This window comes from Notolabrus celidotus, chromosome 23 (genome assembly GCF_009762535.1).
Source record: "Notolabrus celidotus isolate fNotCel1 chromosome 23, fNotCel1.pri, whole genome shotgun sequence".
NCBI classification, from domain to species: Eukaryota; Metazoa; Chordata; class Actinopteri; order Labriformes; family Labridae; genus Notolabrus; species Notolabrus celidotus.
In genome coordinates, this window is record NC_048294.1 from 4,158,086 (window position 1) to 4,180,476 (window position 22,391).

The window sequence follows — 22,391 nt, forward strand, 5'->3', positions numbered from 1 at the left end:
TGAAGTTTGGTGTCTTAGAGAAAGAATCATTGTTTTTAATAAGAGACAGAAACTTTGATTTAAACCATCTGATGTTGATTCTATTTTATAATATTAATAATAATTTTATTTGTAGAGCACTTTTCAACACCAGGTTACAAAGTGCTTTACATGGGCAGCAGAATAAAACAGGCAGATCATGAAAACACACAAGTCAAGATAAAGAAATACAATTTTAAAAGACATAAAATTCCCCTAAAATAACTCTTAAAGGCTGATTTATACTTCTGCGTCGCCCCTACGCAGCAGGGGCTGACGCGGACATGAGCCCCACATACTTGTGCGTCGGTGTGTCCGTGTCGCACAGCAATTCTCCTCCGAAACGCTTGAGGGCAGTGTGGTCTCTCTGATAGCCGGTCGCCTGCTTCCGGTCCTGCTACGATCTCTGTTTACTTTTCCACAGAGTTTCAGAGCGTGTTATGTTAATCTACAGCTGATACACGTTGCTGTTTATCACACAGACATGATTACATGAAGAAAAGAGAGGAGGAGATGAAAAACACGGCCGATGTGCGGCCGATGTCCGGGATCCCGGAAGTGCTGTGAATGCGGGAAAGACAAAGCCGTCGAGCGGACCAATCACAGAGCTTGCGGTCCGCGTCGGCTCTACGGGGAGTTACATTTTGGAGGAGGTGCACGTCAGCTACGTGCGTAGGCCTCTGCGTAGGTACGGGAGCTACGCGGACCCCCGGCGTAGGGTACGCCATCGATTCAACGCAGAGGTATAAATCAGCCTTAAGGAATAACATTCTTTTAAAAGATATTTTTTAAGACGGTTAAAATAAAATAAAGTCAAATAAAATTCAGATAAAATCTGGGAAGGCTCTGCGGTAAAAGTATGTTTTAAAAAGGGATTTAAAAGAGCTCTTACTCATTTTAACTCCCATAACTCATCATGGAGAAGAGAGGAGAGACAAAAAGAAGACAGACAAGTTTAATTCCATTTTGTTTTATTATTATTTTTGTCAGAAATCAACAAACTAGCCAATATTTCCTAAGAATGACAGACATTTCCAAACAGGAAGCTCATTCAACAATATTGCTAAGAAGGTAACACAGTGGCTTATTTTGTAAGTTACCTGGGTAGCTAATCGAACAGTTAGATATCAATCTGGCACAACTGTCTGTCATAACAGATAAGCATCACTTTTTAAATTATAAAATACATTTGTAAGCAAAGCAATGCAGCAACTGGCGCAATTATTTTCAGATCGTTTGAGCTATTTTCTTCTGATATTGACATCCTCTTGATATTCTCCTGCCTGCTTTGGAACCGTCTTTTTAATGTCCCCTATATTTCAACCGGTTTTTCAAGTAGAACAAAATTATCAATGGATTTCCCAATACTTAAACCATTCGAAGTTGCTAGGCCAGCTGCAATATGAAGTCATTTTTAGAACTCAATGCTTCTTAACAGGCTTTACAAAACAACTGTTGGTGATGTCCATTTAAAAGACAAATTGCTGGCTGGTCAAACTTCCAAAATCTGACATATTTATTTAGAGGCTGGACAAGAGAAATAAATAAAACCTGACTTCCCAAATTTAAGCTCTGGAAACATTTTTCCCCCTTGAGTTACTAAGAAGTGTTTTGGAAAATTCCCCATCTTTCAACAGGTTTTACAACAAAAACTGTTTTTGATTTATACTTCAGCCAATAAACAACTATTGTGTATTAGTCCAAGCCCCAGAGGCTGACAAAAAAGCAGCAAGACATGTACCAGTGTAACTGATTTCCCAATATTCAAGTTCTATTCTCACACCGAGTTGATACCAGATGAAGGAGTTTGGGAAATTCTCTTGAAATCTATCTCTACTCTGTATTTCAGCAGGCTTTTCAAAAGAAAACTGTCTGATTCCAACGTCACCAGACTCATGTTTACATATCAGACAAAAAAAATGGCTGGACCTAATAAAACTGATGGATTGCCCAAATTTCAGCTCTGGAAACTTCTATTTTTACTCCCCTGTTGGATACAACAGACAGTGTTTTCGGAAAATTGCCAATATTTCAAGAGGTTTTCCAAGAAAAACTGTAATTGACGTCAGCCAACAAATAGCACCACGTTGAACCAAATACCAGGGCTAGATTTTTTGTTCAGATAAAGAGGAAAAAAGTGACAAAACCACAAAGAATTTCAAGGACTTTCCAGTAAACAAACAATCTGAAGGATGTTGGCAAAATTCCCCAGAATTCAACAGGTTTTACAACAAAAAATGCTTTTGATTGCTATTTCAGCAAATAAACAACTGTTGTGTGTTGGTCCAAGCCCCATGGACCGACAAAAAAGCAACAAAACCTGTACCAATGTTTTTTTTTATTAAAGTGATGCTTAACGATACAAGACAGGTGAGAGACATGACAATACATGACAGGAGAATTATGGCCAAGCTGTCGTCTTTGATGAACATTTCTTTTCTTGTTAAATTTCTTGTTCTGTACACCTTCTTGTTTGCTGCTGTAACTCCATGAATTTCCCCGTTGTGGGACGAATAAAGGAGTATCTTATCTTGTCTCAGAAAGTGTTTGGTAAGTATTATTATTGTATTTCAACAAGTTCTTCAAAAGAAAACTGTTGTGTCTAATTTCCACGTCACCAGACTTGTGTTTGGATATCAGACAAAAAAAATGGATGGACCCCCTTGAAACTGATTTTTTAAGCTCTGGAAACTTCTATTTTTACTCCCTTAGTGGATACAATAGACAGTGTTTTGGAAAACTGCCAATACTTCAAGAAGTTTTCCAAGAAAAACTGTGTTTGACGTCAGCCTACAAATTGAGCATGTTGAATCAAATACCAGAGCTAGATTTTTGTTCAGCTAAAGAGGAAAAAAGTGACAAAACCACAAATAATTTGAAGGATATTGGAAAAATTCCCCAGATTTCAACAGGTTTTACAACAAAAAATGCTTTTGATTTCTATTTCAGCGACCAAACAACTGTTGTGTGTTGGTCCAAACACCAGAGACAGACAAATAAACAACAAAACCTGTATGAATTTTACTGATTTCCCAACATTCAAGATCTATTCTCACGCCAAGTTGATACTAGATGAAAAGGTTTGGAAAATCTCTTGAAATCCTTTTTCCCCTTTGAAGTTGAAACAAAAGAAAGTGTTTGGTAAGTATTATTATTGTATTAAAACAAGTTTTTCAAGAGAAACTGTCTGATTTCAACTAATGTTTGGATATCAGACAAAAAAAATGGATGGACCCCCTTGAAACAGATTTTTTAAGCTCTGGAAACTCCTATTTTTACTCCCTTAGTGGATACAATAGACAGTGTTTTGGAAAATTGCCAATACTTCAAGAAGTTTTCCAAGAAAAACTGTGTTTGACGTCAGCCTACAAATTGAGCATGTTGAATCAAATACCAGAGCTAGATTTTTGTTCAGATATAGAACAGAAACGTGACAAAACCATAAAGAATTTCAGGGACTTCCCAGTAAACAAACAATCTGAAGGGTGTTGGAAAATTCCCCAGATTTCAACAGGCTTTAATTTCAATTTTACAGAGCAATAATGACAGCACATTTGTCAGAGTTTTGTAGTGATAAGGGATAAAAACGTGAACAAAACATGTATGAAAAGTCCTCCCAGAGTAAATACAACAGAACCATTTGTGATTTCTGTTTCAGCTGTGTTGCACATCGGTCAAACTGCCAGAACTGGACTCATGTTTGCTTCCAATATACAAATGCTGGATAGTTTGTCTTTCTCTTGAAGTAGATACATTACACTGTCATGGAAAATGTGTGGTTTTCCAGTAAGTTTATGTTTGCCATCTTCCATCTTCCATCTTTTCCTAATTGCATGTTGGCCAGAACTGGACTTTGTTACCATATGGGACCAAATAATGGAACTCTATGGATGTCTCTGGAATGTTCTTTTTCTCCCCCCCAAGGCAGATTTAACAAAGTGTTTTGGAAAATCCTCAGTATTACAACATGCTTTACAAGACTTATGCAAATGTAGGGTGCAACTGGCAAACCCTCTACCCCACAGGAACCCCAGGGAAACAGTGGAAGAGGAAGGACGGGCGGTCGGTTTATCTAAGCTCATCAGCACTGTGGGTCAGATGATACTCTATTCAAAGCGCTAGCTGAGTGTTGAAGGGGGCCCTAGGGCGGATTTGCATAAAAGTCGTTGGAGAAGTTTTTTTTTGTGTGTCATGGAACAGTAAAGGTGTGTTCAATAAAAGCCAGACTGAGTCGTCTAACATAAGAGATCCAAGCGATCCAAGTAAAAGCAGCTGGTGGAGAAGTTTCAGTCTCTGGAGCGATCTTTAATCAACATGGACTTGACAGAAAATAACATTTTCGGTTTCATTTAGAGGTTTAAGAAAACGGACAGAGCTTTGAGCATAATAAAAAAAACAGCCAAAAGCACTGGAGCTTTTAAACTTGTCACCTCCAGACTGATCCAAAAACTTCTCTCCATATATTACAACACTGCCTCCCATTCTTCTGTTGGAAAGAACAAATCTGCGAACGTCTAGAGGAAGCCAATTTGAGCCAAAACTCAAATCACAGCTCAGTGCTGACAGGCTGACCTCTGTCTTGGCTGTGAAGACACAATTTTCCTTTACAGTATACGTTACATCACACGGCTGGTGAAATTTGGACTTGAAGACAACAGAAACTTTCCATGATTGCATCTCTGGGTAATGTAAATGCCATACCACGGGGGCTATGAGTGGACGAGAGTTATACAACACGAACTGCACCACGAAGGAGGATCGGTGTCTGATGACTGACTTTCCTTTAAACTGTGATCTACATTCCCTGTTGGGTCATGTTTCTACCACAAAAACTTCCCCTAGGGACTAGGAACTTTTGGAGGATCTAAATACACACTTCCAAATGAACCAGTCTAAACTGAGTCCTGGAGACAATATTCATACCCCAAAGAGCCCCTTCTTTTCAGGTCCTACTTCCCCTGAGCACTGAAGCATCACAGCACTTCCCGCTTATCATTGGACGAGTGCCTGCAGCAATGAGTCAAGCATTGTTAGGTGTTGGGTCTTGCCCTGTAGGGATACTAATTTGCATGACCACCCATTCACTATACTTCATCTGTGACTAAAGGAGGCTCTTGGATTGGGAGTGATACTCTTCAAAAGTTACTGAAATGACTACATGGTAAGCCCTAATGCCTGGTTTATACTTCTGCGTTGACCCGAGTGGTCGATGTGGACGTGAGCACCACATACCTGTGCGTCCATGTGTCCCTGTTGCGCAATACTCCGCCGAAACACTTGAGGGCAGTGCGGTCTCTCTGATAGTTTGGCCGTCTGTTTCCGGCCCTGCTACGTTTTCTGTTTAGTGCTGTAAATGCAGGAAATACAATGCTGCCGAGTGGACCAATCACAGGGCTGCTTTGGTTCATAGTTACATTTTGGAGGAGGTACACGTCGGCAAGGTGCGTAGACGTCCGCGTAGGTACGACACAGAAGTATAAACCAGTCTTTACTCTTGTGGGGGGCGCTAGTTGAAACAAAATTGCATCACCACTTCCTGTAGAACAGGGGTTCCCAAAGTTTGGGTCGGGACCCTGTCGGGGGTCACAAGACAATGATGGACTTTGCCTTCTGAGTGGCTCCATCTTTATCAAGTGAGAGCCACTCAGAAGGCAAAGACCATCCTTGAAGACCCTCACCACCACCTCTACTCAGAGTTTAGACTTTTGCCAACAGGGAGGAGGTTCACTTATACTAGGAGGGCCAGATCTAACAGATATCTAAGATCATTTGTGCCCTCAGGTGGTTGGTTTTTAAGCAAGCTGTAGGGTTGTTGCCACTTCACAGAGGATTGTGGTACCTTTGGTCTCATGTGCAGAAAAAATGATGTCATCCACAGTAGTTATGTAGTTATGTATTTAAATTAAACGTGTGAACTTGTGTTTGTTGTTATGTGTATTGCTTGTGTGTATATGAAGTGTGCGGGGACTACTGTTGCAAACCAAATTACCCCTTTAATAAAGATTTTCCAAATCCAAAGTCAAGAATTGGGGGGTCGTGAGATGTCTTCCAGAATGTGTTTTTTTTAAGTTATCTAAAAATATATTATTATTAGTATTTTATTCTATTTCATTTGATCTTTATTTTATTTTACTTTATTCGTATTTATATCTTATTTTATTCCTTCTTCTATTAATATTTTGACTTTCATACATACTGTTTTTAAGAGCTCTGTAATGACCGAATTTCCCTCCCCAGGGTAAATAAAGCATGTCTGATTCTGATTCTGAAATAAAACCTTGAAAATAGAAAATGTAATTTTATTTAACCTTTATTTAACCAGGTGAGTTAATTGAGAACCAATTCTCATTTGCAATAACGACCTGGGCGAGGAGGCAACTCAGGTGGCATGACAATAAATAAAAGACAAAACAAAAAACAGAGAGGACATACAGAGACAACTAGAGACAGAACAATACAATACAAAAATATGACAGCAGTGAACAACTTAAAAGCAATTTAAAAGCAAGTGCAGTGATGTTGAGTTATGGGGTGTATTAGTTTTTTGAAAGTGGCGAGTGGAATGAGAGAGGTCAGCTTTAGGGATCGTTGAAGGTGATTCCAGTCATTTGCAGCGGAAAACTGGAAGGAGGTGCGACCAAAGGAGGTCCAGGCTTTGGGTGGGATGAGTTTGATAAGGCTACTTGAGCGCAGGCTACGGTTTGTGCTGTGAAGTTTGATTAGTGACTGTAGATATAACAAGGGTTTTACCAGTAGAAACCAGTATGTTTGTCTGCGAGAGTGGAGTGAAGGCCAGTTCAGCTGAGAGTACAGGTGACAGTGGTGAATGGTGAATGGGGCTCCAGTGACAAAACGGATAGCAGCGTGGTAAATGACATCCAGTTTGTGAAGGAGAGTGTTGGAAGCGGACCTGTAGACTATGTCACCGTAATCAAGAATAGGGAGGACTGTCATCTGAACCAGAAGCTGTTTAGCAGAGTGTGTGAAGGAGGATTTGTTGCGATAAAGAAAACTAATGCGGGATTTGACCTTAGTGAGTAGTGTGTTGATGTGTGCTTCGAAAGAAAGTTTGCAGTTAAGCCAGATCCCTAGGTATTTGTAACTGTCAACAAACTCAATCTCCGACCCATCCAGGGAGGAGATTTTGAGGGGGCTGTTGGGCAATGGCATGTTTTTGTTAAAAACCATACATTTAGTTTTATTGGAATTTAAAACCAAATGGAGCCTCATGAGAGCATGTTGGACACTAAGGCAACTGGCCTGTAATGTGGACAGTGCTGTGGTCAGGGAGGAACTATATGTATAAATAATTGTGTCATCTGCATATAGATGGATATCAGAATCACCTGCCGCAAGGGCAATGTCATTAACATAAATGTTGAACAGTGCCTCCTAAGTTTAGGGTAATTATCAAAAGCATCAGTAGCAGGTTACCTCATAATGGCACAGGAAACACAGACACATGCTCATATAGGTAGGGTCATTTTCTGCAGACCAGCTAAATGAAGCCACATTAAACCACTTTGAGGGACAGTTGGGGTCACGAGTCTTTGGCACCTCAAATTTGGGGGCGTGGTCTGAAAAGTTTGGGAACCCCTGCTGTAGAAAACCCAAGGTCGCTTCACAGGGTCAGGTAGGGGGTCTGGGGGGTAGATGGGGATATCTAACGGGGAAAGGTCTTGAGGAAAAGGTGCATTTTGATTGCTTTCTTAAAACTCTCCAGGGTTGGGGCGAAAGGTCCCCAAAGGTCCGCAGCTTAGTCCTGGGGATGGAGAGGAGACCCAGGTCCAAAGACCATAGGTTCCGGGATGGAGTGTATTGGTGGAGGAGGTCAGCCAGGTATTGGGGGGGCAAGGGCATGCAGGGATTTGTAAGTGAGGAGGAGGAGCTTATAGGTGATGCAGTACTTTACAGGGAGCCAGTGGAGGTGAATGAGAGTGGGGGTGATGTGCTGCCTGGGCTTAGTATGCGTGAGAACCTTGGCAGCTGAGTTCTGCACATACTGGAGCCTGTCCAATGCTTGGTACCCCAAACAGGACTCCATTGCAGTAATCCAGCCGGGAGGTAATGAAAGCATTGATGAGGGTCTGGGTAACTGAATGAGATACTTAATTTCTATTGCTAACATTTGTAACATTCACCCCTTCTACAAATCTGTGCATGGTTACAGGCAGAAAAGATTATGGTTGTGGTTGATGGATTACGGTTAATGTTGGACTCCTAAAACTCTTTTACAGTACGTTAAAAGACGAACATTAATTGCAGGTTTCAGGGGAACAAATTTAAGCTTCTTGCATGAAAGTTGGACATTTTCTAACTCCACAACTAAGCCATGCAAAAGTTGGGACAGGACTGCAACTGTGAGGTAATCCAACATGCATGCATGCAGACCTCAGAGACACCAAAACTTGAAATATGCTGTAAGTGTTGGGTGAGACTGATGACATGGGAAAGTTTTGGTGTCAGAATCTGCCCATATTAGACAACAAACCACTGAATCCATGAGTCAGAGATCCATCCCCTCCTTTAGGGATTTATTTGGTATTAGGTATTTGCAGTTGTGCTTGGCTGAATCTCCAGCCATAAACAAGCAGAGAAAGGCCGGTTTCATTCTCCCCCGATTAAGTTTGTTCAGGTCACAATGAAACATAATCTTTGTGCTTTTGGAGAAAATGCGACGCAGGGATTCCAGCGGTGCCTTCAATCCTCTGGAGGCCCCCCCGAGTTTTTTTTTTCTAATTTGACTCTGTGGAGCACAAAAACTACATAAACACACACAAGTCTCTCACGTCTCTCATGTTTACAGCCCCCTGCCCGGTACCGTGTAAACCCCCCAACCTCCTCCTCTCCAACCACCTCCTCCTCCTCCTCCTCCTCCTCCCAGTTTACGAGATAGAATTTCAATCGTCTCTCCTTTTTCGAACTCGTAAACGGTGTAATGAGTTTCATTTGCTTCGGCTACGTTGGACTCAAACCGCCGAGGTGACCGCAGCCGTGTTCATAAAGATCACAGGGAATCCTCACACACACACACACACACACTCACACACTCATACAAAGGAGCTCACTTCTGTTCAGCACATGCCAGCTCTGACTGGTGACTCCTACATTTGGTGTGAATTTCCAGGCCATTAATTTGAGGAACATCACTTCTAAAGGAAACGGGCCGACATTTGTGGTTCCTCTTTCAAACGCTCTCCATTAAAGCCTCTATTAACCGGCCCACACGGCATAAATCACTGTTAAAACACCACAAAGACACATGACAACAACATGCTCCCCTTGTCTTTTATTTCAGAAAACACCCCTGGTATGTACATCAAAACACGCATACAGTTTTTTAAAAAGTCATTCTATGGAAACGGAAACAGAAACAGAAACAGAAATAAAAGAAAAACAAAATATTTAACAGTTTTACACATGAAGCTGAAATATTCCTGCACACAGTTTCATGTTTTTGGCAATGGATCTGAGGACTACAGACGAGTGTAGCCTGAAAACATGTTAGGCTTTATTAAACAGTGTGTAGGAAGTTGTCCTAAATAATATAACTTGTAATTTGTATACAATTCATTAAAACACATCAAAATGAAAACATAAACATAAGAGTGAAAGTTTGTGCATTAAAAGTAACTTTTAATGTCTCAAATTTAATTTTCCAGTTAACTTAAAGCTCCTGTGAAGAACTTTCAGCTTGTACTGTTTTTGGCGCCCCCTCTGGCCAAAGTGTTACATGGCATCCCTTTTCTGTTCTTCTCCTGTACTTTTTTTCTGTCTTAATCTCATCCTGCCATCTTTCAACATCTTCCACATCTTTTACTCATCGGGGATTTTTCCTATTAAAGACGTTAAAAATGGCTGTCAGTAACTTTGTGTGACACCTACCCCCCGTAGCAGAGGCTTCAGACTTTAAAAAAATGTCCATAATAGTAATTTATTGATGCACTGATGGTCTTGTTTGTGTTTTTGGGCCATATAGAAGCTTGGATATCAATTTTAGTCTGTTTCATAACCAGCTGAAAACTTCTCAGAGGAGCTTTAAAGTCTACGGTCGAGCTTGTTCTGGAATAATGTTGAAAATGATGTTGGCACCAGAAGGAAGTGACAACACACAAGTACTTAAATGATAGTTTGCATGTTTCTTTATGTATCCAATGCTGTACTTTTTGATGTTAAAGCTCCTGAGTGGAATTTTCAGCTTGTATTGTTTTTGGCGCCCCTTGTGGACAAAGTAGTACATCTCACCTCTTTGCTAACTTTGTCCTAGAAGTGTTTTTTATCAAACTATCTCACCCTGCTTTGTGATACCAGTCAAATGTAGAAAATGTAGAATAAAAATGGTCGTTAGTCACATTGTCTGACACCTACCCACCGAGCAGTTGTTTTAGGAATCAATTATTACACTTAATAAATAACCAATCGTGTTGCCGCTGGTCTGGTTTGTTTTTGTAAGTCATTAAGAGACATCAGTATTAATTTCAGTCTGATTCATTATCACCAAAAAATCCTCACAGGAGCTTTAAATTTGAAAGAAATATCTGTTAACACAGTTTCTGACTTTCTTTTTGTCCTGTTGTGATTTTTTATGACTGGCATTAACTTTTAAAAACAGCATTCAGTCCCAAATTTCAAAAACATGCTCAGTTCACATCAAAGTATGTGTCAAACATGTCCGTGATGCTGCTAACATTCAGCACTCCCACATGTGCCTCAGCTTTAAAGGGCGGATCTGAAGTTTTTTGGTCCCCTGTCACTTTGATTTGTTAGGTCAGAGCAGTTTAATACGACTAATGTGCCACATTATAAACACTCCAGCCTGGGGGAGGTGGAACAAGATTTCTCTGATTTTCCAAAACTTCTACAGATTTTGGAAATAATCAGCTCAACGTTGGGACTAATTTTAGAAATGTTTTGGCATTTTAATGACATTAAAAGAGAGCAGCTGGGGTTTTTTGGCTTTTAAAGGAGTACTAACTGGAGATAATTTGCAACGTCCTTGAGGGTGCATTACAGATACACTTAAAAAGCAACAACAATCTGTGTGTGTTTTAGAAGAATCTGTTCCTAATGCTCTCTGGGTTTTTTCCCATAGACTTGATAAACTTGATAACTAGGGTTTAAAACGTTGCAAAAGGGGGCGCTGGTGGCCTAACGGTCTTAAGGTGTTTTTTCCAACGCAGGAACTTTACCCCGGAACTAGGGATTTTACCCCTGAACTACATGCGTTTCAACCAGAAGAACCAGGGTCTAAATTTAGTTCAGGGGTAGATAGTCTCCCACCTGAAAAGCCCCTGCTTGGGGGGGGTAGTACTTTTCAAAGGTCCTGGGACTTTCTTTTGAACGTAACAGTGTTTGTGGCGTTCACACAGTTGCTGAAACACAGAAGGAGGTCCTGGGAATGCATACTAGTTTAGTTTTTTATTAAGATTACAAAATATGCACAATCTAGCCGGGACTTCAGCCCGCGGTCCAAACGCAGACAACAATGGTAGCACAGGAACCTTTTAGTTCCGGGGAAAGTAGTTCTTGGGGCTAAAAGACCCTGGAACTCTTGGTTGAAATGCACCTTAAGTGCCCCACGTATAGAGGCTATAGAGGCCGCGACCATTTGCTGCATGTCCTCCCCCACTCTCCACTCCCACATTTCTTGTCTATCTACAGCTGTATCATCAATAAAGACAAAATAAACAAACAAAACATCAAAAATAATTTTGTCGTCTTTTTGGAAAACCGTCAACCCTTAAAAGGTGTCCATGTTTGTTTTTTCTGACTCCTCTCCTTCAGATCATTCGAGGACTTCTGCTCTTTATTTAAACCCCCTCTAAAAGTTTGTATCATCGCCCGTCAGTGGGAACAAAATTTCCCTGCATACTTTCCGTCGACGGTTCCAAACTCCGTCCAGATGTTTGGTTTTGCAGATGTTGCCCAGAGGTCAAAAACATCTGTTTGTTTGTCTGTTTGTTTGTAAACTCCTCGAACCGTCTCTCAAGTCGTTTTGTGAACTTCTGAGGGACTTTCTGGAGCTTGTTCAGGAACGCGGCGTAACGAGGGCGTTTGGGGGGCTTGTCTGTTATAGTGCTTACCCGACCTCACGGGGGATAAATCACAGCGGCGCGGCGGTGAACGTGAAACCAGACACCTGAAAAAATCTGTTTGAACGTTTAAGTTTGAAACGTCCCCGACTGATACCAAGAAATGTCACACAGCCACATTGAACTCGACATAAACTCTGTCATTCTCATAAACAGACACGCTGTTTCCAAAAAACAAAAGGATTAAGAACAGTGAACTGTACAGCGACCACATGCCCCCCCCCCCCCCCCCCCCTCCTCTTATTAAACTGTTTTCCCCTGGAAACACTCGCCTAATGTTTTCCAAAAACCCTCTCCTGCTCTCATTTTTCCCCTCCCTCGATCGCTCCGTGCCTCGGGGCCGAAGGGGTCCGCTCCATATTGTCTTCATTAAAGCCGCAGAGCCTCGACCTGGTTTGGAAACTGTGCATATGTGTGTGTGTGTGTGTGTGAGTGTGTGTGTGTGTGAGGAGGAGGCTGAGGCTGAGGCTGCAGACTCCTAAACCACATTCTTTAAATTCCCTGTAAACAAGAGAGAGAAATGAGAGGGGTGAGGACGAGGAGGAGGAAGGGGTGAGGGTACAGGGGTGAGAACACACATGTAAGAACACACACACACACCCACGTGAACACACACACACAACTGGGAGGAGGCGGAAGGGAAAAAGGTCAGATTCGTCCCTTTAAGTGGGTACAAAACGAGGCTAAACACACACATTAGACACCGGGAGAAACCAAAGATGGGAGAAATGAGAGGACACACACACACATGAACACACATGAACACACACACACACACACACACAAACACACACACACACACATACGTGAAAATGCAAAATAACATCTGGTCAAGGAAACACAAGCATGCGAAAAGGGAAATGGATATGGAAATGACAACATTTAGCGATGTGACTTGATTTGCATGAAGACACACAGATTGGTTTCTACGTCTGACACACACACACACACACACACACACACACGCACACACACACTGACAAACACACACACACACACACACACACACACACACACACACTGACAAACACACACACAAAAGCTGCATTATAAAGTCTAGTCGGCAGTTTACTTTATGTTACACTGGAAACAATGCTGCTTTGTTTGTCTTTTGTTATGCTAAATTGCCCGATTGAGGGAAAAATCAACATGTCGCGCACTGATACACACACACACACACACACACACACACACACACACACACACACACACACACACACACACACTTTGTGGATGAGTAATCGTTCTGACAAACACAGCACCACACGGACGCAGTGAGGGAGGATGTCCTGTTTGTCGCCCATTGTGGAGCCGTCAGTAAGCTGCTGTCATGTTTGTGCAACAACAACAACAACAACAACAATAACAACAACACAGCCTCCATGGTGTGTTTTTCCTCTGTCTTTGTATCCGAGGAGGTGATGACACTTGTGGCTTTTCGTACGAGCTCCACAGCCGTTAACAGACTGGATTCACGTCGTGTCTTTGCCTCCTGATTCATTTCATCGAGCTCCCCGTGGAGCCGTACGACAGACTTTCCTCTCTCGAATACCAAACAAGTAAACAAAAAAAAAGCACCGGGTATTCTTACCAGAATGTCAAGCTGTGCCAACTTCAGACACGATGAAGTCATCGAGTCGAACAACATGAAATCTAACTCTACTGTTTACGCCCCGGTGGCGAGGACAGAAAGGGAAAGGGACCGCGATGACTGTCTGCAGCAGTCTGTCCTTGTTTACACCCTTTGTGTGGTGTTTTCTGTGTTTAGTGAATCGGCCTCTTCTGGATTGTTTAGGAGAATTAAACTGCAGTGAAAACATGAGTAAGCTCCAGTTTAAAAGAAGCTTTGTCTTAGGGATGGGCAATGATTTTTGAAAATTCGTTCACTCAAAAAAATCGAAGAGTTACTTTGAACATTTTCTCATTTTGAAAGTACAATTTTTCATCATTTTCATCGGTGCCTGATTGCAGTACAGTATTCCCGGCAGACGGTGGCGATAGAGCGTCTTAAAGCTGTTTGCTAACCGCATTAAGTAACAGAAGAAGAAGAATGCTAACTGCATTAAATAGCAAAAGAAGAAGAAAACATGAGGGACAGACGCATGGGTGCAAAATGTAAACACACAAGCCACGCTGCGTCTCAGAAACGCCGACGTAAAGATCGAGACAGACGCTGTCAATTAGACAGACTAACTTGGGATCACTGGACGGCAGTGAGTGAGCTAAATTATCTACACTCAGACCGGCTTCACATTGTTAAGATGGACTTGTTGAAACTGTTCTCAGATGCAAAGTATTGGGATTTTAAATATAGATTAAAGATGTGATTAAACGAGGAATTCAGGGATTGGTTGTGACTGAAAAAATGAGAGCGCTAATCTTATTTACAAGATTAAAAATAGAGTAGGATAGAGTTTCTACATTCTGAAAAAGCTACGATTTCGTGCACGAAAACCCAGGAAAACAGCATTAAAAGAGGAATAACACCTCTGGATGACCTATAAATAATACACCTGTAAGTCTGTTAATGTTATTCTGACACCACTAATCAGGGCTTGAATCAGTCTGTAAATCAGGAGGAGATGCTGACGGTTCATGACCCAAAACAAGAGCTGCAAAACTTGGGGGGGGTTTTGCGCTTGTGTATAATGAGCGCAGTTTACTTGGTGAGTGGGACCCCAAGACGGAGCAGATCGTGGAGGAGAATGATGCAAGATTCTTGATTCTAATGGCAGCTGCAATCTAATCTTACGGGCAAATTCCACCAGATCCGTGTCCGGTCCGTCTCTGATCCATCACGGCACCGGATCTGATAGGTTTCTATTCTAGTCAATGTGTTAACTTCCACTGGATCCACTCCGTTCCAGAGCCCTCCGGATCAGATATGCAAGACTTCTATTCTATTTGGAAGCAACAGGTGGGTGTTGACGGACGAGAGAGCTCTGAGCCAGACCGGACACGGATACACATTATTAGTAGCCATGTCAATGTTCATGTTATAGTTCCTCTGACATCACTCCTAAATAAAGAAGGTGTCTGAAGGCTGGTAAAGACGTCTCTTTGTGATGTTTTTTAAGCGTTCGGATGTTTTATTGACTTGTTGGTTAATTGAAAATGTCAATAAAGGGATAGTTGCAGATTTTTCCTCTTCTTCACTCATCTCTTCCCTCCCTCCGTCTTCCTGCGTCTTTTCTCTTTCCAGATGTCAACTGTAAATTCAGATAAAGTGACGAGCGACCGCGGGGGCGTGGAATATTTACTACCTGCGCACGTTAATCTATCACAGCATCCGTGGAGAGGGTGAAATACACGTGGTGGTATTTCTCATATTTAAGCTTGTACATCTATTTTCTCTGGACATATTTTACGCCCTGTGTGTGTGTGTCTGTCTGTCTGTCTGTGTGTGTGTGTGTGTGTGTGTGTGTGTGTGTGTGTGTGTGTGTGTGTGTGTGTGAGCGTGTATCACTTCACCCAGTGTGTTGACTGCGCGACATGACAAGCAGCTTGTCAGCAGCACCGAGGAGAATTAACGAGCACGAGTAGCAGGATGTAAAGATGCTGAAATATCTCCATGCTGACACACACAGATAAGATACAGTCACACACTCCATCCAGGGTGATGAAGCCGAACACACACACACACACTCACACACACACGGCCCCCGGGGGAAATCAGACTACCAGAGTCTCGTAAACACGGGGAGTTGTGAATACACAGTCGGACAGCTGCTGCCGTCTCTGACAATCACCTAATAAAAGAAATCACTTTTTTAATTAACAGGCAGGATTTACACGCCTCAGTGTTTGTTTGAGAGAGGAGCGAGAGGAAAGAGTGAGTAATCTATTACCCACTCACACTGAAGAACACACTCAGTGTCTTTCTTTATGTTGCGTAAATGTTCGTGACATTTTTTAATTCTAAAACCAACATCTAGTGAAAATTTAACGCTGCTTTATGGGCAGGAAAATAAAAAGTTCCTTGACATCAGTGAGTGAAACGTAACAGCTCTGTGGTTCCTGCAGCGTGATCTAACTCAATAAGTCTTTATGACAGCTTTTGAGCTGCGTTAGCGCTGTGATAGCAGAAATGCTAATGTCGAGTCCACAGCTGAATATTTCTACAAGTTACAACAAAAGGTTCGACGTTGTCACTTCATTGCTGTGTCACACTGTTATTAGCATGGCTACTTAGCTAGCAACGCTGGGTATGTGCAAACTACAACGATCCCTTACTGGAGAACACGTCAGTTAATTTGCTGCCATTCGGGCCTTTCGCTTTCTAATTTTCCCCCTCTCTGCTCTACATTTCCTTTGCTTACTTTCCATTTGACTTGGTTATGATGCCATCTAATGTCAATTTTGAAGGAGAGAGAAGACGGGAGCGAGCTCTTGAAGTGTATCAAAAATTTCAGATGTGTGCCCATTTAATGATATTTTTTAAAATGTATTTATAATAATAATAATAATAATAATAATTGTTATTATTATTAATCAAAATATTTATTTATTATTATTATTTTTAATAAGCAAAATTTGTGTTAATGTATTATAATTATTATTATTATTATAAATTAATTTAATTAATAGCATTTCTTTTAATTTTAATTATGAATGACTATTAATTTAATAAATTAAATTGTCTAATGATTAAATGTGTATTATTATTATCGTTATTATTACTATTAATATTATTGTTATTTTTATTATTATTATTGACCATTCATTTAATTTTTATACTTTTTAAATGATTCTATTTTTGTTTATTTTTAATTGTTATTATAATTTTAATTAGTATTATTATTGACCATTGATCTAATCAATTCTTTTTTTTTTATATTTTATTTTCATTTTGTATTATTATTATTATTTAATATTTTTTAGTGAGGTATGTCCTCTTATGTTCTTTGTTTTACTGAATAATGTGGAAAAAAAGGATTTTATGCTTGTTTCATTTTATGTTTTTCATCAATTACTTGAGATGCACAGTCATTTCTTAATATTATTACAAACTATACATTTCTTTTTTTGACTGTGGTTCTCAATCTTGATCTGACACTGTACATTCAACATATTTCTTTATAAAAATGTTAATTTAAAAAAAATCCAGAGTGGCAAAATCTGATCAATTTAAAGACTGGACGCTTTTTATAAGCATTAAATGTCCTAAATCTCTTCTCCAAAGTCATTAAATAATTTACATTTCATGCAAACATTGCTGCCTTCATTTATCAAAGATTTAACATTTTATTCCCTGTTTCTGTTAAATGAATAATCATCTCTGTTCCTCTTCTCCTGCTCGTGGTGTTTGGTTTCAGACACAGTGGAAACTTGCTTCCTTTGCCGGTACACGCTGATACTTTCTCACACACTCCTGCCACAAATAAACTGCAGAGAGCACATATTGTTCTGATGTTTGATGGATGCGTCTTGTTTTAGTTTAACTTTTGGGGTTTGGGACATCACACACGTTGATCAAGATGAAAAAAATAAGGATTTCTGGAGATTAGATTCAAATCTTTACGGCCTTTTTTGATGCACATGTGGGCACAAACACACAAACACACAAACACACGATGGCAAGTTTCTCAGGGAGACTGCAGTGTTTATAAGCAGCCCAGCCAAACCAGAGAAACATATCCACCCTGATGATGTCATGTGGATAAGTTTGCCTAGAGGTGTGTGTGCTGCTCTGTGTTTGTGTGTGTGTGTGTGTAAGTTACTTAAGCCAACATGTACGTTTTTACATAACCAGAGACAGACACAGAAAGACACGCACATTCACTCAGACATTCAGATTTCAATGAGGCTGACTTCTTGTTGAGGTTTGGGTGTCTGCTTGTGTGGTGAGGAGATCTTTCTGACAGGGCTCGTTTGTAAAAAGTAGTTTCTGATGAGTCGGAGGGCAGAAAGAGGGAATAAAAAAAAGAGAGATGGAGGATATAAAGTGGATGTGACAGGCTGAAGTGAAGATTCAAACTTTAAGGAAAGAAAGAAATGGATGAAACATATTCCTCCAAAAAGGGAATATCACAAAAATGGCCAATAAGTTGCGTGCATTTCGACCGGTGGACCCAGGGTCTGAATTTAGTTCAGGGGTAGATAATCCTTTAGTACTTTTCAAAGGTCCCGGGACTTTCGGGGGGCAGGGCCTGCAATGCTGAACGTGTCTGATTAACCTCAGTGTTTTTATTCCGCCCGCCGTCCACAATAACATCACACACATCTGTGATTCACTTGATTTCTCTTTCTTTCATTAGTTTGTATTTGTTCTATCTTTTTTGTATGAGTGTGTACTTTTCAAAAGAAGAAGCTGTGCACAATTTAAAATTTCAGGAAAATGTATTTTTCGAAAGGCTCCGGGTCAACTTTTTTTTCATTTTTTTTTTGTCAAATTCATTTTTTTCAAAAAAAAAAAAAAAAAATCTTTTTTTTTTTTAATTTTTTTTTCAAAACTTAAAAAAAAAAAAAATTTCAACATTTTTTCTTCCAATTTTTTTTTCAATATTTTTTTCAATTTTTTATTATTTTTTTTGTCAAATTTTTCCAAAAACCTTTCCCAGTCATTGTTTGTCCATCTGTGATTCACTTGATTTCTCTTTCTTTCATTAGTTCTATCTTTTTTGTATGTGTGTGTACTTTTCAAAAGAAGAAGCTGTGATTCTCTTGATTTAGCAGCTTGTAACAGTAGTCTTCTCTCAGCCCAGCGTGAATGTGTCTCTCTCGGTGTTCCGGTTTTAAAAGTGACCCTGTAAACTGGAGACCTTCAGCTGAACGTGTCAGTGTTTGTGGAGTTTACACAGCTGTTGAAACACAGAGGGAGTTCCTGGGAATGCAATCTAGTTTAGTTTTTTATTAAGATTTCAAAATATCCTCATCAGATATTTAATGATCGTCTAAAGACGTTTATGAGGGATGCATTCGGCTGAAAGTCTCCAGTTAACAGGGTCGCTGTTTAAACCAAAACACTGGCTGATCTCTGCCACGGCTTTTTGAGTTCAAAAGGATTTTAAAGCCGTGTTGAAACCTCTTTGCTACTCGCGCTTATCTCCTCTCACGTGTTGATTCATTCATTGCTTTTTCCATGTTTTTAACCGCAAGCGCAAAATTTTCACTTTTTTCATGTTTTTGTAATTTTGGAGCACAATTTCAAATTTCAGGAAACTGTATTTTTTGAAAGGCTCCGGGTCAACTTTTTGTTTCCAATTTTTTTTGTCAAATTCATTTTTTTCAAAAAAAAATCTACATTTTTTTTCAAAACTTTTTTTTCAAAGCTTTTTTTCAAAACTTTTTTTTTTCAAAACTTTTTTTCAAAATTTTTTCAAAAACTTTTTTTTCAATTTTTTATTATTAGTTTTATTAACCAAAACACCGGCAGATCTCTGCCACGGCTTTTTTAGTTCAAAAGGATTTTAAAGCCGTGTTGAAACGTCTTTGCTACTCGCGCTTATCTCCTCTCACGTGTTGATTCAGTGAATCCATCTGTGATGAAATATAGCACCATCTAAAACAGCGCCAGCTGAGTCTCTTCATGCTAACAGGCTAACTGTTGTGTTGCTCTTAATGATACCTGCCTGTCCATCTGCTTCTATGGTGTCATCTGTGATGAATGGCATTCATCTTTGTTTTACTGCCCTCTACTGGTCTGGTTGTGTAGTGCATTTACTTTTTTTCCTCCATACGTCACTGGCCTGATTTGCACAATCTACCCGGGACTTCAGCCCGCGGTCGAAACGCAGACAACAATGGGGGCACAGGAACCTTTTAGTTCAGGGTAAAGTAGATCTGGGGGCTAAAAGACTCAGGACTCTTGGTCGAAATGCACTTGTAGCTTTGTTTATATGAATACTTTGATGAAGATGTGAAATCAGAAACGTCCAAGAAATGAGTAAAAAAATCTCGACATGTGAAGGGTAGAAAACTTCAAACCAAATGAAACCTGACTGTGAAAAAGCAGGAATGAGAGCGAGGCATCTGATTCTGGCAGAGTCCGCTCCGCTCCATCCTTTCCTCGTCTGTGTTTCATTTCTCCTCCCTTTCTTGATCCCTCCATCCATCCATCCCTCCCTTCGCTCATCCACCAGCCCCCTCCGTCGCCCCCTTTAATAAAAGCCGTATGACTGGAAAGCAGCAATACTTTCAACCCCTCTGGTTGTCATGATTTAATGCGAGCCAACAGCCCGGCTGAGTTTCAGTAAATAAACTCCTGTTCCCTCGATTAGATGTGACCCGGACTCTCTTTCTATCCAGAGAACAGAACCTAATCCTGTTTGGATAAACCTCAGCTGAATCCAGAAGGGTTCATATCGTTGCCTACAATAAGATGAGTTGTTCTGTTTAATAAAGTTTTAGCTGCTAATTGATTCCACGCTCACTCTGATGTGGGTACAACTTGTGAACATGTGCTTTTCCCTCTGTTTTGGCTTCGATTCACGCTCGGATGAAGATTTCTACTGAGAAAGAAAGAGGATCAGAAACACCAGCTAGCTGAAGTTTGTACAAACTCAGCTATGTAAGGATGCTCTCATCTGATCCTCAGTCTGTCTTACGCAAGGCTGAGTAACCTCCAAAGGCAAAGTGTTTCTGTCCATGTTTTTTTTTCAGCATGATTAAAACATCCAGGTGTTTTCACTTTTATGATCCTTGACTTTGAGTGAAATTTCTACTGCCCTTTCTGTGAATGTCAAATCAATGATGGTAAAAAGAGTCATCAGAAGCAACACCTTCATCAGAGCATGCTGAACTAAATGAGTAAACTTTGCTCGGTGTATTTCCAGTAGTGCCTACATTTCCCAGGATTCATCTTAGCTGGGGATGCTCAGAAGTAGAGCTGGGCGATATTGCAAAAGATGTTATCACGATAAATATCAAATCATTATTTCATTTAAATTTAAAAGCAGATTTTTCCTCCTGAGTGAAAGTTGAAGACGGTTTGTTAGCTTGTATCTGGATGTAGTTTTCTGATGAGCTTCTTGAATCCATCATTTTTGACGATGCTTTAGTTTGAAGATTCAAATTTTTTTCTCAGGTTGAGATAACTTATATAATATGATTTAAATATACAACAAAGATATATCAAATTATATTCTGTGTATCAGTTTAGTAGAGTATTGTTTGAGTAGTGGCAGAGTGATGTTATTTCCCACAGTGCGGTGAATGCATCACGTTTATTCAATATTCAGGTGTACTACGGTCGCAGTGGACATTAAACATGTCTTTTCCTTTACCCACATCCTGGAAGAATATTTTATTAAGCGTGTTAAGTTAATATTTAAAGCCGAGTCAACACAGCTGATCGGTTTTACGTTTTCTTCCGTGTCGCTCGTGTCAGCTATGTTTACATCTCGCTCCGCCTACCTCTGATCCTGCGACATGATTGGCCGTTCAATGCCGTCATTCTTCTTCTGTCTAATGTTGGGTGGCAACTAGTCTTAAAAGCACAACCCTTCCAGTGGTTGGGGGGTGTAACTACAGGTTTAAATATAGCATTTTTTTTTTTTTAAGCTATATTTTTGGCCTTTTTACCTTTATTTGACAGGACAGCTGAAGAGAGACAGGAAATATGGGGAGTAGAGAGCGGGGGAAAACATGCAGGAGATGGTCGACCGGCCGGGAATCGAACCGGCGACCCCTGCGACGAGGACTGTAGCCTCTGTATGTGGGGTGCTTAGACTGCTAGGCCACCAGCGCCCCAAAGATATCACATTATTATTGAACATTTGTTATATTTAAATTGAGAAATATGACTACTTTCAAAGACACTTTAAAGGGGACATATCACGCTTTTTTCATCAATATATATTGGTCTAAGAGGTCCCCAAAACATGTCTTTAAAGTTTATGCTCAAAAAAACACTTTGAAATCAGATTTTGGCATGCCTGAAAAGTCCTCTTCTTCATTCCTCATCAGAACACTCTGTTTTCTCTCTAACCACGCCCCCTCCGGAAGTGGATGTGCCTCGGCTCTCCAGCACGTTGATCTAATGTTTACATGTTGGCTGAATATACACGGCTGCTCAGAGATCGCGTTACTTCAACCCTCTGAATCTGATCCTGACGGAGAGGCGCCTGCAGCAGGACCTTTCTGAACGATTGGTCATAGATTTAGTGTTTCTTGTTGTTTTATTTATCAGTATGTAGACGTGTGTCTTGGTACACAGCTACGAACATGTAGCTATGTGGCTATGCTAACTAGCGCTAGCACTTATCCATGATAAATAAAAATCATCCACTAGATCTTCAAATCTGCAGACGTGGGGAGTAAAACCAACCTCTGCCAGAAAGG

General features: G+C 40.4%; 1 protein-coding gene across 1 annotated transcript in view; it reads right to left on the reverse strand.

Moving 5' to 3' along the window:
- Positions 1 to 12,586: 12,586 nt before the first annotated feature.
- Positions 12,587 to 22,391, reverse strand: part of hdac8 (histone deacetylase 8) — a 44,331-nt gene continuing 34,526 nt past the window's right edge. Inside the window, exon 11 of the mRNA XM_034676853.1 lies at positions 12,587 to 12,611. Coding sequence (XP_034532744.1) covers positions 12,589 to 12,611 — 23 coding nt within the window. The 3' untranslated portion in view covers positions 12,587 to 12,588. The remainder of the gene's footprint in view (positions 12,612 to 22,391) is intronic.